Source organism: Garra rufa, chromosome 10, assembly GCF_049309525.1.
Source record: "Garra rufa chromosome 10, GarRuf1.0, whole genome shotgun sequence".
NCBI lineage: Eukaryota > Metazoa > Chordata > Actinopteri > Cypriniformes > Cyprinidae > Garra > Garra rufa.
Genome location: NC_133370.1, coordinates 10,022,915 through 10,041,192, shown reverse-complemented (window position 1 = coordinate 10,041,192; position 18,278 = coordinate 10,022,915). Strand labels below are relative to the sequence as shown.

General features: G+C 35.8%; 3 protein-coding genes across 3 annotated transcripts; 1 reads left to right on the top strand and 2 right to left on the bottom strand.

Annotated features, from left to right (window-relative positions):
- Positions 1–1,916: 1,916 nt before the first annotated feature.
- LOC141344810 (tripartite motif-containing protein 16-like) lies at positions 1,917–5,381 on the bottom strand. Its single transcript, XM_073849707.1, has 6 exons — positions 4,683–5,381; positions 4,457–4,552; positions 4,107–4,340; positions 3,732–3,891; positions 3,374–3,418; positions 1,917–2,807 (listed from the first exon to the last, which is right to left on the bottom strand). Exons 1-6 carry the CDS (start codon positions 5,271–5,273, stop codon positions 2,281–2,283), a joined length of 1,653 nt encoding a protein of 550 aa, XP_073705808.1. The 5' UTR covers positions 5,274–5,381; the 3' UTR covers positions 1,917–2,280.
- A 1,228-nt stretch (positions 5,382–6,609) lies between these two features.
- LOC141344009 (tripartite motif-containing protein 16-like protein) lies at positions 6,610–10,496 on the bottom strand. Its single transcript, XM_073848726.1, has 6 exons — positions 9,903–10,496; positions 9,634–9,729; positions 9,294–9,527; positions 9,015–9,174; positions 8,808–8,867; positions 6,610–7,522 (listed from the first exon to the last, which is right to left on the bottom strand). Exons 1-6 carry the CDS (start codon positions 10,494–10,496, stop codon positions 6,996–6,998), a joined length of 1,671 nt encoding a protein of 556 aa, XP_073704827.1. The 3' UTR covers positions 6,610–6,995.
- A 2,009-nt stretch (positions 10,497–12,505) lies between these two features.
- On the top strand, positions 12,506–17,377 carry LOC141344003 (tripartite motif-containing protein 16-like). Its single transcript, XM_073848721.1, has 6 exons — positions 12,506–13,092; positions 13,247–13,342; positions 13,417–13,650; positions 13,769–13,916; positions 14,011–14,070; positions 15,899–17,377. The coding sequence occupies exons 1-6, from the start codon at positions 12,517–12,519 to the stop codon at positions 16,426–16,428; spliced, it is 1,644 nt and encodes a 547-aa protein (XP_073704822.1). The 5' UTR covers positions 12,506–12,516; the 3' UTR covers positions 16,429–17,377.
- Positions 17,378–18,278: the final 901 nt, after the last annotated feature.

Genomic DNA, 18,278 nt, shown 5'->3' with positions numbered 1-18,278 from the left:
AACTATTACCATCAACTAATATTGCTATGACAGTTTAAATGAACACTTTTTAAACTGTTTATTTACACCCATTATCTTTCAGTCTTTCAAACTCATATATTTTTCCTGGATTCACTCTGAACCATTTATGTAATAATGCTGAATTAATTTGCTTTGATTAAAAAAAAAAAGAAAAAAAAAAAGGATTGGATATTCACATTTATTAATATTTCACACTAGGTGTGAAAACAGCAGATAAGCTGTCGTTTCATAAAGCAAAAGCCGAGACTAATATACACTGCAGTATTCAGAAAAAAAAAAAAAGATATATGGGTCAAAGACGAAAAATGGTTTAAGCATAAAAACAATAAGTGTAATACTGCTTTAAATGGTTGTTGTATTTACAACAAAAATCAATTTATGACATATCAATGGCAAATTACTTTCACCCCAAATACTAATTAGTTGTGATTCTACATTTGGTTTAATTTGCCACTATCCTACATTTTGCCCATTTGTCAGTAAGAATGTTTTACTAATTTAAAACACAAAATTCAATATGCTCCCTTATTATATATTTATATATTTTAATATGTACAAGTCAGAATAAGCACGTTGTTTGAATTTTTACATAAATATTGTGTTACACTGAATAACAATGTAACATTATTTCAACCAATTTTGGACAGTTTATTCTACAGCAACTTATTTGAAACCTTAAAAGTAGACGCTTTACTTACATTTAATGTGCTTTTATATTTATATATAAACATATAAACCATATATAAACAATGGCTTGTAAATGTATCTGTGCAAACAAAAATTAGACTAATTAAACTAATTATTTTTTATTGCAAATATTTGTCTCAATTGGTTTTATATTCCCCCCTTTTTGTAAATACAGATTATCTGTTCTTTAAATGCAGGTTATTGACCTTATTCTCAACAATTGTTCAATGTATGTGTTTATTTTATTTTTTCAAACTGGCAAATATTCAATTAAAATGTCATAACTGGATCTTTCTGTGAATCAAAATACTTCTGGCATTCATACAAGCTGGAATTAATCTGCCTCCACTGTTTGAATACAATACCCACATCTTAAAATCCAACTGATGCATAAAACCAAATCCTAGCTCTACGTGGCAATATTTATAAACTCTCTAAATCATCTATTTTGTCAAATGATCAAGTTTTACTGATGAGCCTACTTTTAATTTCCGTAGCGTTTGCTTGTCAATGTAAATTTAGCTTTGAATACAAACTTTTTTGCAAAAATTGCAATATGTATGTGCTACAGATTAGTTTCTTCAACATATCCAAAAACTGAAAATTGGTGTTAAGTTTAAAGAATGCTGTTTGTTAGAAACTCCATTTTAATCATAATATAAAAACAGGCATTTTACATTTTGCACAGTTGCATGTACTTGTACAAACATCTTAATTCAAAATGTTAACCATTTTAACTCAAAGAAACCTTTTAATTCAAAACAGTAAAAACAAATCTAAATCAAATATTGTACCAACATTTCCACATTGTTTGACACACTCTCTTATATTACAAAAATTGATCTGGTGATCAAAATATTGCACTATTTATGTGCTACAAGTTACAGTTGTTTTTCCTTCGGCATACCCCTAAACTTCATCTGTCCGATCTGTCTGGATGTACTGAAGGGTCCAGTGACCATCCCCTGTGGACACAGTTACTGTATGAACTGCATTACAGACTGCTGGAAACAAGATGATCAGAAGGGAGTTCACAGCTGCCCTCAGTGCAGACAGACCTTCAATCCCTACATTTTTGTTAAGTTTAAAGAGTGCTGTTTGTTAGAAACTAAGTAACAATAATAAAAATCACAAACATTTCACATTTTGCTTTATTTGTTTTTATTGTGGTAGTCACATGCACTTATGCAAAACAATTATATCCCCATTACCTGCTCAACCCAACACATTTAATTTACATACCTCACTAAAAAAGTAAACATTAATTCAAATGAATACTTTTATTCAAAAGAGCAAAAACAAATATTGAAACATAGTGTGTAAAACATACAGACTGTCACATTACTCTAATACAGTGGTTACAATAATACTTATTTTCCACATTTTTGACCCACTCTTACATTACAAACATTATTAAACTGATCTGGTGATTTTTTATTTTATTTAACAGATATAAGATCTGATCATACTATTTCAGTGTCAGATACTTAATTACTGTTTATTATTGATTTGAAAATAAGAGACACAAATTGTCAAAATGTATGTGTATAATCTGGGTAGCATGTTTAAAGATCACAGTTTCACCCTTGCACCTGATTCTAACCAAAACCCAGGATAGAGTGGTTGAATGAATGTGGTCTGGACTGTGTGGATGAGGGTCATTGTGTCAGAGACGCTGTAGAAGGACAGAATTCCTGCTCTGTGATCCACATACACTCCTATTCTACAGGAGCTGGATGGTACAGAGAGATCAGTCCGTTTGTTATTGTGCATGAATGAGAAAGAGGAATTAGAGCGTGACAATCTCCAGGAGTGATCATTATGTCCAAATCCACTTGCAGTTCTGTCTCCCTTCCTGCTGATGCTCTTATAAGAGACTGCTATACCCACCCCATATCCGCTATTTGCACTGCACTCAACCTCCCAGTAACAGCGTCCTCTCACACTCTCTCTACACAACACCTCAGGAATGTTGTCAAATCTGTCTGGATGATCAGGATACGGCTGGACTGTGTCAGTGTTAGTAGCCACTCTATTTTCCTCAGACAGACAGAGACGTTTATGTGCTGTGTTTCGATCCAGAGAGAGTTGATGGAAATCTGATAAAGATAAAATACATCATATGTATTTAGGTTTGCTAGTTTTTACACACAAAGATATTTCAATATGAATCTGTTTATTTGTTGTGAAGAGCAGCGTCAGCAGTATAAGATAAATACAGTGTATGGTATACAGGAAACTACAGTTGATGTAAAGATAATTTGTCTTTATGTGGAGGCTTTTCTTAGTAAGTATTCTATATGAATATTGATAATATATGTGATTAATTTACCAGGAAATCTCAGTATGGTTTTCTTTAGCAAGACATTTAAACTGTACTTTATTTTGCTTTAGATAAGGCGTGAGGCACATAAAAAAAAAATTGGTGAACTGGTGATTGTTCATGCTACAAAAATGTCCTTAAGTCTAAAAACTGCAGAGGAACAATTCTTTATCCCAAGGGTTTGTAGAGTTTACATAACTATGCTGACATCGTTTAGGTGCACCGAGGCAGTTTTTACTAATGTACAATGTCAGTTTTTAGTTTTATGAAAATATATCTCATAATCAGTGAAAAAACAAAAATTGCTTTAAACCAAAATACAAACATAAGTGCATAACTTACACTTTAGGAAGTCCTTCCTAGTCTTAGGCTCCTTCAGGTAAGTACCTACGTAAATAGACAGACAACATTAATGTAACTGCAATGTAAAAACTAAAAAGTATACATTTCATGTTAATTTCTAATATGTATCCTGCTCTTTCCTTATTACAATAGCTTACTGTGACTGCGCCAGGCCAAGTTTATGAACATTAACTAATCATATTTGACAAATCTAACTTTAAAAAATGCTGTCCTACAAAAGAAGTGTCTCTGTGAACACAGTGTGTAGGCCTATGTGTGTTTTTGTACTAGGAAGTCCTTCATGGTTTTGGGTTTAGACTTATACATAATATTGATTTTGTAAATACTGTTACTTTACCTGGACAGAATATGTTTTCTATCTCATCTTTACAGAACACCTCCAGCTTTTCTTTCAGTTCAGAGAAAGATTTCCCCAAATCCTCCACTAGGAGGAGAGAACTGGTAGTAGCTCCGGAGACATCGGTATGTTTTAAAGGTTCAGAGAGAGACTGGAATCTCTAGACAGAATAAAAACACACAGAGGCAAAGATCATGATGAAAAATACACAAAGACAAAATTATGATTTTCAAGATCATTAGTGACTTTGTAGCATGCTCCAGCACCAAGATTTACAACCAGGGGTGTGTGGGGTTCCCAGGTTTGTTACATTCCCAACCTAAAGTTAGGTTAAAGTTAGAAATGTTGACAAGACTAATGGCCACTGTTTTTTACCTGAAGGAAATGGATGTGATTGTCTGTGTGTGAAAGCTGTTTCAGATCAGCGTCTCGCCTCCTCAGATCATCAATTTCCTGCTCCAGTTCCTTCAAGAGTCCTTCAGCTCGACTCACTTCAGCCTTTTCTTGATCTCTGATCTTCTGTATCACCTCAGAGTGGCTTCTTTCAATGGAGCGGATTATTTCAGTAAAGATCCTCTCACTGTCCTCCACTGCTGCCTGTGCAGAGCGCTGTAATGACACACACATAGAGAATCATTCAGTTTAGTCTGTTAGCCACAGTGGGCTTCAGTGGGACTGCTCTTCTAACATCCAGGATTTATTTTTCTCCTCTGGTCATCACTCACCTTCTGAGTCTCCACAGCCTCTTTCAGCTTCTCAAGCTCAATTGCTCTCTCTTGGATTCTCTGCTGGAAATTTCTTTGTGTGTCTTCCAACTGTTTCTGTTGAACAATTAAGAATATGGGACCCTTGCAGAACAGCTACGGCTCTATTTTGAAGTATTCTTAAGATTTGTTGTATAGGCTACTTGAGGTTTCATTTAATCACTGAGATTTTTTTGTCCTTCCCTACCTGTTTTTCTGTCCTCTCTGATGTAGATGACACAGTGTCATGACTTTTATGTTCATCCATAGTACACAGTAGACAGATACATTTCTGGTCAGTACGACAGTAAACCTCTAGCAGTTTATCATGTAGAGGACAAATCATCTCCTGAAGTCGTCCAGTGGCATCAGTTATCTTGTGTCGTTTACCTGTGCGAAAAGCCTCATGATGCTCAAAGTGAGTTTGACAGTAAGACTCCAGACACAACAGACAGGACTTGATGGCTTTATATTTTCTCCCAGTGCAGACGTCACACTCCACATCTCGAGGACCAGCCAAATTAAGAGCAGGACGAGCTGTTTGGACTTTTGTCTTCTTAAGTTTCTCCACCACTTCAGCCAGCATAGTATTTTTACCTAAAGCAGGTCTTGAAGCGAAGGTCTGTCTGCACTGAGGGCAGCTGTAAACTCCCTTCTGATCATCTTGATTCCAGCAGTCTGTAATGCAGTTCATACAGTAACTGTGTCCACAGGTGATGGTCACTGGATCCTTTAATAGATCCAGACAGATTGAACAGCTGAACTGATCCTGAGCCACGGAAATACTGGCTTCTGCCATTTTACTGCACAGATACACAGATTGAGAGAAACATACAATGGCTTATCTATACGTAGGTTTCGTTTTCTTTGAAATAGTTTCCTGGTGTTTAAGAGTCGTGTGCAAAACAAGTCCGTTCGGTGTGACTCGCCTGTCGATAATAATGAATTTCCACTAGATGTCAGTCTCACACTGAAGACAGGGCTGAATGATGGACAATAGTAAGAGACTCATCATTCATTACACAAATTAACCCAAAGCAGTTAAGTACAGTTAGTGTACATAATGCAAGTTATATCAATAAGTCAAGTTAGAACAATCAGTTATGAATGATTTATGGATTACAGAAGAAAATATCTCAAGAGGACCTATCAGTTATTTATTTAACCAAGTTAAACATTCCAAGCAAAGAATTTATTTTTATATACATTCATGTTTTTAAAGGATTTATTAAAACGTTTAAGCTGTTTGTTTTTTAAAGTTACAAACATAATGCATGAAACATTTAACTTAGAATTTTAAAGGCAATTGAAATGTTGAGTAGTGATTTGTAATACTGTCAGGATTATGTCTGTGTTTTGTCCTGTTCTGGTTTTCCTAGTGTTTTTCCCCCTCTGTCTCCAGTTCATTTGGTTTAGTCCTTGTTCTCCCCCTTTTGGTTTAGTCCTTTTGGTTTAGTCTTGCCCATATTTGTATTTCCCCCTCGTCATCTTGTTATCTTGTTTGTGACCACGCCCCCGTTTCAGTGTATTTAAGAGTCTGTGTTTGCACACCCCGTTTGTCGGTCAATGTTGATGTTACTTCCGTTTGTTTAGTCATATGCTCATTTCCTGCTCCCGATTTTGTTTGTTATCATTTGCAGTGTTTTATTTAATAAACTTTATTCTTTCATTTACTCCGGTTCTCCTCATCCATCTCCACTCCTCAACCCCGCCTGGATTGTGACAAATACGGCCTGTCCTATAATTATGATAACAATTTAAATAATTGCAAGGTTTCATGTACTTTGGAATTTATATAAGTAGTCAGTATTACTTATGCACATATTTATTTTATTTACTCTCATTTAAATGTCCATCTGTAATGTGTACTGTTTCAATTTGGCTTAATATAAATAAAGCATTAGTTGTATATGGTATGGAACATACGGTATCTCTCATATCTGAAAAGTCACCTGATAAACTATTCAATTTCCAAAAAATATCATATCACTATAAGACCACATATTAAGACTCAGACAAGTATTGAATAAAAATAAGTTACATTGCACAGATCATTTATTAAGAAAAATAAGCTATAAATAATTAAACTGAACAAAATCATAGGTAATTCTATTTTAGTTGCAAATAGAGGCATCTTTCACTGTCATTTGGTAATCACAGCCACTAAAATGCACTCGCTGTGAGAAATTCTGCAAGTGGAGTGAAACTGGAAGAACAGCCAATCAGATTCAAGGAACAGAAGTAACTGCTGTATATGTAAAATATATGACACACACACACAGGGGCGCCGCTAAGGGGGGGGAAAGTTAGGACAATTCTAAGGGCCCACGCCATTTAGGGGCCCCCAGAGGTCTGCTTTTGTGTGGTAGGGGGGCCCAACCTCATATTTTGTCATAGGGCCCAAAATTGCGAGTGGCGCCCCTGCACACACACACACACACACACACACACACACAAAAGGCAAATATTTGTCAAACCTTTGATCATGGACAAAAAAAAAAAACATTTGTAAAATCTCAATCTACTCTCTCAGATTACACAGTTTCACTGTTGACCCATAAACTCCAAACCCAGGATAGAGCGGTTGAGTGAATGTGGTCTGGACTCTGTGGATGAGGGTCATTGTGTCAGAAACTTTGTAGAAGGACAGAATTCCTGCTCTGTGATCCACGTACACTCCTATTCTACAGGTGCTGGGGAACATAGGGAGATAAGTCTTAATGTTATTGTGAAAAAATAAGTGACTGGATTGAGAGCACTGCAATTTCCAGGACTCATTTTTATACCCAAATAAACAATCTTTAGTTTCTCCCTTCCTGCAGATGCTCTTGTATGACACTGATATTCCTGCACCAGCACTCCACTCCACCTCCCAGTAACAGCGTCCACACACTCTTTCTCTGCACAAAGCCTGGGGCCAAACATCAAATCTGTCTGGATGATCAGGATACGGCTGCTCTGTTTGAGTGAATGTAGCCACTCTGTGGTCCTTAGACAGATGAAGCTGTTTATGCGAAGTGTTTGGGTCCAGAGTGAGTTGACGGGAATCTGATGAAAATGAAAATGAAAATGTAATTTAATTTTCATTTAAACCATTTAATTAAAATCTGTTTCTCAGTAATTATTTTAACAAAATAAGAGGGATCAAACAAAATGCATGTTATTTTTTATTTAGTACTGACCTGAATAAGATTTTTCATATAGTCCACAAGTGAAAATAATAGTTGAATTTATAAAAATGGCCCTGTTCAACAGTTTACATTCACTTGATTCTTAATACTGTGCTCTTACCTGAATGATCCACAGCTGTTTTTGTTTGTTTGTTTGTTTGTTTAGTGATAGTTGTTCATGAGTCCCTTGTTTGTCCTGAACAGTTCAACTTCCCGCTGTTCTTCAGAAAAATCCTTCAGGTCCCAACTGTAAGTATTTGAGATCCATCTTTTCACACTTAGGACAACTGAGGGACTCATATGCAACTATTACAGAAGGTTCAAACACTTACTGATGCTTCAGAAGTAAAAATGATGCATTTAGACCTGGGTGAGAGGGGTGAAAACTTTTGAACAGAATGAAGATTTATACATTTTTCTGCCTAAATATCTTTTTTTTTTTTTTTTTTAGAACTGCCCTTCAGAACGTACAGGAAATTCTGACATGCTTCCCAGAAAACAAAATAAGTAAAATTTATTCTAATCTTCAAATTTTAAAAGTTTAATGCATCGTTTTTACTTCTGAAGCATCAATGGGTAGTTGCATATGAGTCCCTCAGTTGTCCTCAGTGTGAACTTGTATGTGAAATGTCTTATTCAGGTCAGTGCTAAATAAACAATAACATGCATTTTGTATGATCCATCTTATTTTGGTCATTGTTGGAAAAGCTTCAAATACACAAAAATGCTGAAAAACCAAAGAATTTGTGTTACCTAAAGGATTTTTCTGAAGAACAGCAGGCAGTTTAACTGTTCAGGACAAACAAGGGACTCCTGTACAACTATCAAAAAAAAAAAAAAAAAAGCTGTGGATCATTCAGGTAACAACACAGTATTACGAATCATTTGCATGTAAACTTTTGAATGGGGTAATTTTTATAAATTCAACTGTCTTTTTCTCTTGTGGTTCAGGTCAGTACTGCATAAAAAATAACATGCATTTTGTATGATCCCTCTTGTTTTGGTAAAATAACATTTTGCAGATTCTGCGAGGTATATGTAAACTTTTGACTTCAACTGTTTAACATCTGATTTTACATGTTTTTTTTTCTGATCCTGGCCTTTTGTCATTCTCTCTTTCTCTTTCTTTGTGTATGTGTGGGTGTGTTTTCATGGTGACTTACACTGTAGGAATTCCTCCCTAGTCCTGGGTTCATTATTGGAAATAATGTTGATGTATGTTACTAAGAAAATAAACACATTTAATTAGTATAGTTCTAATTATTACTTTTAATAATTATATAAAACATTTATAATTATATAAAACATTTACTATCTCCCAGTTCAACGTTACATATTTCTTCTGAAAGCAACTGTTTCTCTCACTGTACCTTGACCAGATAACCGCTCTACTTTCTCTTTACAGAACTCCTCCAGTATTTCTTTCAAGTGAGAGACAGATTTTCTCACATCATCATAAGGGAGGACAGAACTGACAGTAATTCTGGGAACGACTGTAGATTCCAGAGGTTTCGAAAGAGACTGGAAACTCTGGAGAGAATAAATTCACAGAAACATTAAAGATACAAAGAAACACATTACAGTAAAATTAGGAAATAACTATCTAGTCAAAACACATTGCTTAGGACAGTCCTGTTAGTCTCTGCTACCTGTAGGAAATGGATTTGAACATCTATGTGTAAAAGCTGCTCCAGTTCAGCACCTCTCCTTCTCAGATCGTCAATCTCCCGCTCCAGTTGCTTCAAGAGTCCTTCAGCTCGACTCACTTCAGCCTGTTCTTGGTTTCTGATCATCTGTATCACCTCAGTGCGGCTTCTCTTAATAGAACGGATCAGTTCTGTAAAGATCCTCTCACTCTCCTTCACTGCTGCCTGTGCAGAGCTCTGTTACAACACACAGATAATCAGATCATCAATCTGTTAGCCACAATGGGCTTCTGTGGAACTGGAAAATGTGGTCGAACACTAACCAGGTTAGTCTGGGTCTCACCTTGTGAGTCTTAATAGCCTCTTTGAGCTCTTGAAGCTTCTTCTGTCTCTCTTGGATTCTCCGCTGGCATTTTTCTTGTAACTCTCCAACCTGATTCTGAGGCATGGGAAAAAATGTAAACATTAGACATCTTCGGTAATCCTCATTGGATGGTTTGATATGTCCATCATATTACTATTAATATATGATGTTCTCATCATAGACTGCCAGAATTGGCTTAAAAACTGCACCTGCAATCAACACAGTTTACTTATACTGTATGTGCATACCTGTTTCTCAGTCCACTCTGCTTCAACTGACACAGTATCGTGATTTTTGTGTTCATCCATCATACACATCAAACAAATACATAGTTGGTCAGTTCGACAAAAAATCTCTTGCAGTCGGTCATGTTTAGAGCAGATCATTTTGTGGATTCGTCCAGCATCAGTTAGTTTATGTCGCTTACTTGAATGAGATTCCTTATGACACTCAATGTGAGTTTGACAGTATGATTCCAGACACATCAGACAGGCCTTGACAGCTTTACGTTTCCGTCCAGTACAAACATCACACTCCACATCTCCAGGTTCAGCGTAACTGAAAGACTGAGCCTCGACTTTCATCTGGACTTTTTTCTTCTTCAGTTTCTCCACCATTTCAGCAAACATCACATTCATATTTAAAGCAGGTCTTGGACTGAAGGTCTGTCTGCATTCAGGGCAGCTATACACTCTCCACTGATCTTCTTTATTCCAGCAGTCTGTAATGCAGTTCATACAGTAACTGTGTCCACAGGGGATGGTTACTGGACCCTTTAGTAGATCCAGACAGATAGGACAGCTGAACTGATCCTCAGCCACTGAAATTTTAGCTTCTTCCATTTCACTGCAAATACAATCAGACAGAGATAAATACAACGACTTATGTATATACTTAGGTTTCGTTTTCTCTTAAATGAAGAGCTAAAACAGTTTCCTGGTGTTTAAGAGACGTGTGCAAAACAGGTAATAAACTCCGGTGTGACTGTCGATAATAAATAACATCCACTAGGTGTCAGTCTCACACTAAAGCCGAGGCAGGATGATGGACTGATAAAAGAGACTCGTCCTTCGTCAAACTGAATAGAGGCAAAGAACTTATACTGGTATTCTATACTCTTAGATAGAGGTGGCAAATGGCGCAGAAAAGAAAAAGGGGGAAAGAACAATGTATTAAAACAAAGTAAACCAACAGATATTGGTAAGCTTAACTTATCATTTGTTAACTGTAAATCGTAAACAGTAACGTTGTTGCTTGAGAGGGCAAAGTAATAGGGGGTCGTCTGCACTTACGTCACGGTTTGGTCAGTTACCCGGATGCAGGGCCATATTGGCGATACTCGGATGTAAACAACAGCACTGATTGCACGGCTATATTCTACTGCATATGTTGTTCTGCTAATTGATGCTGTCAAAACTGCAGAAAAAAATGTGTAGAAGCTGCTAAATCATATACACTCTTAAATTAAAGGTACTTCACGATGCCATAGAAGAACATTTTTTTGTCTAAATGGTTCAATAAAGAACCTTTAGCATCTGGAGAACCTTTCTGTTTCATAAAAAGTTCTTTGTGGCAAAAGAAAGTTCTTCAGATTATGAAATGGTAAGAAAGAGATGGTTCAATAAAGAACCTTTAACTCAATGGTTCTTATGGAATTGCTGTGGGAAAGGGTGCAATATGTACAAACTGAAGTTAATAGGTGGTAAAGATATATAAGAGCAGTATTAATTAAAATATTAGCCTAATATTTCACCTTCTTACCAAAAATGATAAGAACAAACACAAATGTTGTCAAGATTCTTGCCCTGGAAATCCTGGTTAAGTTTGGCCAACCACAAACGCCTTTTGTTCCTCAGACAGTTTTTTGCACACTTTTCCTTGATTTGTTATAACATTTGGCAGTCCATAGTACTCCAAATGTTATTCCTGGTCCGACAGATTAGTACAGCCCAAAATATGACAGCAATTTAGCATTTTCAGCAGCAATAATCAGCGAAATGTGTGTTTGGTCCGGTTCAGTGGCATTGTTCACGTTCATGCCACCAATATGGCCAATTGATGGCACGTTGTAAACGCACTCTATTAACCATAATATCAGGTAATTTCTGATTATCTCTGTCGCTAAAAAAATAAATAAATAAAATACTCGCGGGATGTTTGTGAATAGTATGTACTTATAAAGGGTGACCATACCTTTTCTTTTCCTCGGACATGTCCTCTTTTTGGACTTAAAAAATGTGTCCAGCCAGGATTCCTAAATCCTCCAAAATGTCCAGGATTCGGTTTTGCTTTCTACTGTCGCCACTCATTGTGTGCGTTTTCTTAATCCTGCTCCTGCAAACATTCTGATTTTGAATATAATTTTTGCGCATCAATATGCAGAACATTTGATTGTTTTGGATGCAGCTCGTGTTTGATTTTCTCCTGTACGTTAAAAGTTTGAAATATTGCGTAAATTCCATTTGACTGTAATGTTTGTATTGAAAATTTTGCATTCTACCTGTGATAAATCTGTGGTAAATATTAGTTTTGTGGATGGCCACTATGGAAGCTTTTTAGCTGTGTTTATGATCAATCTGCGTAACAGTGACTGCAGTTTTGGTATAGAAATTACATATTTTGATACCAAAACTAAAACTTTTGTGTTTTTATGAAGTAATGTAAAAGTTATTTGAAGTTACCAAGTTATTAGGAGCAGTTATACTCTTATCTATGTTGTTTGTGGTCAGACAGTCACACCTTTTAACAAACACACCCACCTTTGCACACGTCTCGAAACAGGAAAAGTAGATGAAAGAAAGCGAAACTTATAGGTTATGTGTTGTCAAGTCTTTGTCTGTATTGTTATGTACGTAGAGGAACATGGCAGAAGCCAGTATTTTAGTGGGCGAGGATCAATTCAGCTGTCCGATCTGTCTGGAGCTACTGAAGGATCCAGTGACCATTCCCTGTGGACATAGTTACTGTATGAGCTGCATTACAGACTGCTGGAATAAATATGATAAGGAGGGACTTTACAGCTGCCCTGAGTGCAGACAGAGCTTTACTCCAAGACCTGCTTTAAATAACAATGTGATGTTGGCTGAAATGGTGGACAACTTGAAGAATACAAGATCTGCTCAGGGTTATGCTGAACCTGGAGATGTGGAATGTGACGTCTGTACTGAAAGGAAACGCAAAGCTGTAAAGTCCTGTATGATGTGTCTAGAATCATACTGTCAAAGTCACTTTGAGTGTCATGAGGTATCTCACCCAAGGAAACGACACAAAGTGACTGACGCCACTGGACAAATCCAGGAGATGATCTGCTCTGAACATGACAGACTACTGGAGGTTTTTTGTCGTTCTGACCAGAAATGTATTTGTTTGAGTTGTATGATGAATGAACACAAAAATCATGACACTGTTTCAGTTGAAGCAGAGAGGACAGAGAAACAGGTATGAACTGCATAATTGACATGACATACATTTTGCAGTTATTGTATCAAGTTGCTGTGTAGGCTGTTAACAATGCCACATCAAACAAGAATATAGAGAGGTTTTTAACTCCTTGTGGAAAAACAAAGTCTTCAAATGTTTATTTGTTCATCAGATACAGGTTGGAGACACAGTAACAATTATACAGAGGAAAATTCAAGAGAGGCAAACAGAGCTTCAGAAGCTGATGGAATTTGTGCAGACTCACAAGGTGAGTATAAGAGAAAAAATAACTGTCTGATTGAATGGACTGATTCTAGTGTTTCTCTCTTTGTGTCATAACAGTGGTCTGCACAGTCAGCGGTGGAGGACAGTGAGAGGATCTTTACCGAACTGATCCACTGCATTGAGAGAAGCCGCTCTGAGGTGACACAGATGATCAGAGATCGAGAAAAGACTGAAGTGAGTCGAGCTGAAGGACTCCTAAAGCAACTGCAGCAGGAGATCGATGATCTGCAGAAGAGAGATACTGAGCTGAAGCAGCTTCTAGACGATGAAAACCACATCCACTTCCTGCAGGTTTGTAAAGATTTACAGGTTACTTTGTAACTAATCTATGTGATCCTTTACATTTCTTGAACTGTATTTTTTCATATTTACATGATAATTTACATATTTGCTTTTGTTGTCTTTTTAGAGTTTTCCATTTCTCTTTGTACCTCCTGCATCTTCAGACAGCACTGTCAGTTCTCTCCTCTCTTATGATGATGTGAGAAGATCCGTCTCCATAATAAGAAGTAAACTTGAAAATTTTTGCAGAGAGATTGAACAGATACCTGGTGGAGGTAATGTACAGATCTTGTAAAACAGAATTAATAAACAAATTGATAGATATTAAATTTTTTTTAATAATATTACTGCATTATTGTTTCTGTATAGTGAAAATTAAAATCCTCACACCCATCACTGAACCCAAAACAAGAGAGCACTTCATGCATTGTAAGTGTTATACATATACAAATAAAGCAAACACTAGACATATTTATAAAAAATTAAAGGTGAAAGGTTTAATTTTTCTGTACTTGTACTCTTTTGTAACTATTTTGCTATTCTGTCCCACTAGTAACTACAATTTTCACTTACAGTTTTTTAATAGGCTTTAAATCAGTTTTGATAAAACCATTTCACCTGAAAACTTGTGTTAAAGGATAACTATTGCCAAAATGCAACCTGGGCTGTTTTTTTTTTTTTGTAAACGAGACAAACTTATATCTAAAAGCATAATTACGACAAACAAGCCGTTTTTGAGATTGACCGTGATTTCGTTTTGTGGTCAATGGCCGGTGAATGGGAATACTAGGGGCATAAATTTGAGCGCATCAAAATCGATATTTTTACAACACTAAGAAGGCTCGACACACCATGAAACTTTGCTCGAAGTATCGCCTGGGTCTCTACACATGAACTCGAGCATTGAGAACATTGTTTGTGTACACAGAGTTTACTAAAAAAGAAAGGTTTTGAACAACTCACTTCCACTGTTTGAGTTTCCGCTCACAGCCGTCTTGCCAGTCAAGAAGTGTCGATCTCCGAATGCGAATGAATGGACTCCATAGGGCGAAATATTAGGCTTATATGAGGCTCTTTTTACAACTAGAAGGTTAATATTGTTTTTCACTTGCGTCAAAACAACGAATTAGCCGTGCATTTATATGGAAATATGCTTTAGGAGCTATCCATCCTAGCATTCGGAGATCGACACCTCTTGACTGGCAAGACGGCTGTGAGCGGAAACTCAAACAGTGAAACTTTCTTTTTAGTAAACTCTGTGTACACAAACAATGTTCTCAATGCTCGAGTTCATGTTTAGAGACCAAGGTGATACTTCGAGCAAAGTTTCATGGCGTGTCGAGCCTTCTTAGTGTTGTAAAAATATTGATTTTGATGCGCTCAAAGTTATGCCCCTAGAACTCCCATTCACCGGCCATTGACCACAAAACGAAATCACGGTCAATCTCAAAAACGGCTCGTTTAACGGTAAAAAACTGTAAAAATGCTATGGTATAAACCTGTGAAATCCTTAACGGTAAGTTCCCCTTCTATATACGGTGAAAAACTGTGCATGTAGTTTTACGGTACCACACCGTTTTTGGAAGTGGGAAAAAGAACGTAAAATTTACAGTGAATAACCGTAAATTGACATTCCCAGAATTCCCTGTGTATAATTTTTCTTTATTTGATGTTTTTTTTTTTGTTAAAATAACTTTTTATTCTTATATTTTTCTTGGCAGTTTTGTACATTAGGGTTGTATGTTGCATCTAATGTTGTTAAATTAATGTTTTTTGCATTATTTCAGTTTTATGTGTGTTACCATGATGGTGTTTAGTGTTTGTGTGAATGACACTGTGCACCTTCTATATATGTTATTCTTCAAAACCTCCTTGTGATGGGCCTTGGCTCATGTGATGTTGTCATCACCACCTGCTTTTGGTGGTTATCGTATTACAAAAGTTAAAAACAGATTTCAGTACTTTAAAAGGTAGTTACATTGCCATTATATCAGTGAAATTATGGTATTTACCTGTAAATTTAACTGAAAACTGTAAACCTAAAACATTGCTACCATATTTTTTACGGTAAAATTCTGGCAACCACAGCTGCCAGTTTTTTACCGTAAATTTTACAGCTTTGTTTTTTTACAGTGTATGTTTGTCTCGTTTACAGTAAAAAAAAAAAAAAAAAAACAGCCCAGGTTGCATTTTGGCAATAGTTATCCTTTAATGTTTGATGATATTAAAATGCAGATTGTCTGTTTCTCTCCATCAGATTACCATCAGTGTACTCTGGATTCAGAGTCAGTACATAAACACCTCTATCTTTCTGAGGAGAACAAAGTGGCTGCTTGTACTGGTACGCTGCAGCCGTATCCTGATCATCCAGACAGATTTGATGCTTGGCCTCAGGTGTTGTGTAGAGAGAGTGTGTGTGGACGCTCTTACTGGGAGGTGGAGTGGAGTGGGACTCAGGGTGTGGGAATATCAGTGTCATATAAGAGCATCAGCAGGAAGGGACGGGGTACTGAGTGTAAATTTGGATGTAATGATCAGTCCTGGAGATTGTTCTGCTGTCCCTCTGCATATTTATTTAGTCACAATAACAAAAAATCTGTTCTCCCTGAAGTCTCCAACTCCTCTAAAATAGGGGTGTATGTGGATCACAGAGCAGGAATTCTGTCCTTCTACAACGTCTCTGATACAATGACCCTCATCCACAGAATCCAGACCACATTCACTCAACCGCTCTATCCGGGGTTTGGCATAACTCCGGACTCATCAGTGAAACTGTGTCCTTTGTAGCAGTATACACTGTTAAAAAAATATTTGTTGAGTCAACTTAACACAGTTTGTTACCTGGCTGCCTTAAAATTTTAAGTTCAGTCAACTCAAATTGTTTAGTCAACTTAAAATGTTAAGTTGTACTAAGGGACAGCTTAGAAATTTGAGTTGATTCAATTTAAAACGATTAAGGCATCCAGGTAACTTACCCAGCTTTATAGTTTAACAAACCACATTTTTTCTTAAGTCAACTTAAATATCTAAGTTGTTTCTTAGTACAACATTTCAAGTTGACTAAACTTGAAACTTTGAGCTGACTGAACTTAAAATTTTAAGGCAGCAGGGTAACAAATTATTTTAAGTTTACTCAACAATTTTTTTTTTTTTTTACAGTGTACAGTGTTTTTTTTACAGATGAAGTAGAGCTACAAAATCATCACAATATGACCGTTATGGAGTCTCTAATGAAGTAAGATTGTTTTAATAATACTTGGTTTATATATTATTAATTGTATTGTACAGCAAGAAGGCCTAATGACAGTAGCATTATATCAGTATATGGTTGACTGTGTATCATTTTGTATTTTTATGTAAGTCATTTATCTTCAGTTTGCCCTGAGTCTTTTGCTAAATTTATTTCAATACATGACAATTCTTCAAATGGAGGCTAAAGCAACAACTGGAATTTGCATTGATGAAGATCTCACACCTGGAGAGTTTACACCTCAATTTGAAAAAAAAAAATACTGTATATTTTTATACTGGAAAAAGTTAAGTTAAAAATGTATTCATATTTTCTTTGTAAATGATGAAATGTATGTAATAAAATGTGTCCTGCATTTTCATGTCACCTCCAAAATGTATGTGTATGTCCATTGGCAGAGACTGATATTAATTACACCCCATATGTACAGGAAATATTCCTGATTCAAAATACAACACATTTCATAAATTACACTTGAAACATTGATAAAATGTGATTGTTATTGATTTACCTCTGAAAATAAATAAATAAATATATATTTACAAATGCGTATTTCATTGCGCTTTTATTTTTAGAATAACTTATGGAATGTATAAAAAACAATATATTGTACAAATAGTTAAATATGGTAAATACAGAATTATTGAGAAGGGATCTCTTTGCAAAGCTTTTTTTTTTTTTTTTGAAATTCTTACTTATAAATTAAAAAAAAAAAACTAAACATTTATTTTTCTTTTTAATCTAATTTTATGTATTTGTTTAGTAATGTGTCTTCACCAATAGAAATCGTTCATATTATGTACGTAATGACGTACATCCGAGTTTAAATGTGACGGAGGAAACTCAAAAAAGAGCTGTGACAAACGGGTGGTGGTTTGGCGGTTTTTGCGTCGACTGTGCTGAGACTGGAGAGGATGGATGCAATTAGTATGGATGATGAAGATGAATCTTCAATAATTGATAGTGAGGGATGGTCCCAAGTAATAGATGCATCAAACAAACGGAAAAACAGAGGATCTGAATCGGACGATAATAGCGTTGGAAATAAAACTATGAAAATGGATGCGGAATTTTAAAGTAATAATAACATTTTCAGAAAAAATGAAACATCAATAATGTATAACCTGAATGAGAAGGTGTGTTAAAAAATATTTATTTATTAATTTATATATATTTAAAAATATCACTAACCCACTGAAAACTGCACAAATGTAGAGTAAAAACCAATTTACGAGGATATAGTTTAGATCATCCTACCAAAACAATATTAGAGCAGAGTTGGGAAACAATAAACCTTAATATAAGAGGATTTGCCTGGAAAGTAAAGGAGTGGGTTGCAGATATGTCAATAAATAATATAACATTTTCATCAGTAGTTACAATTTCT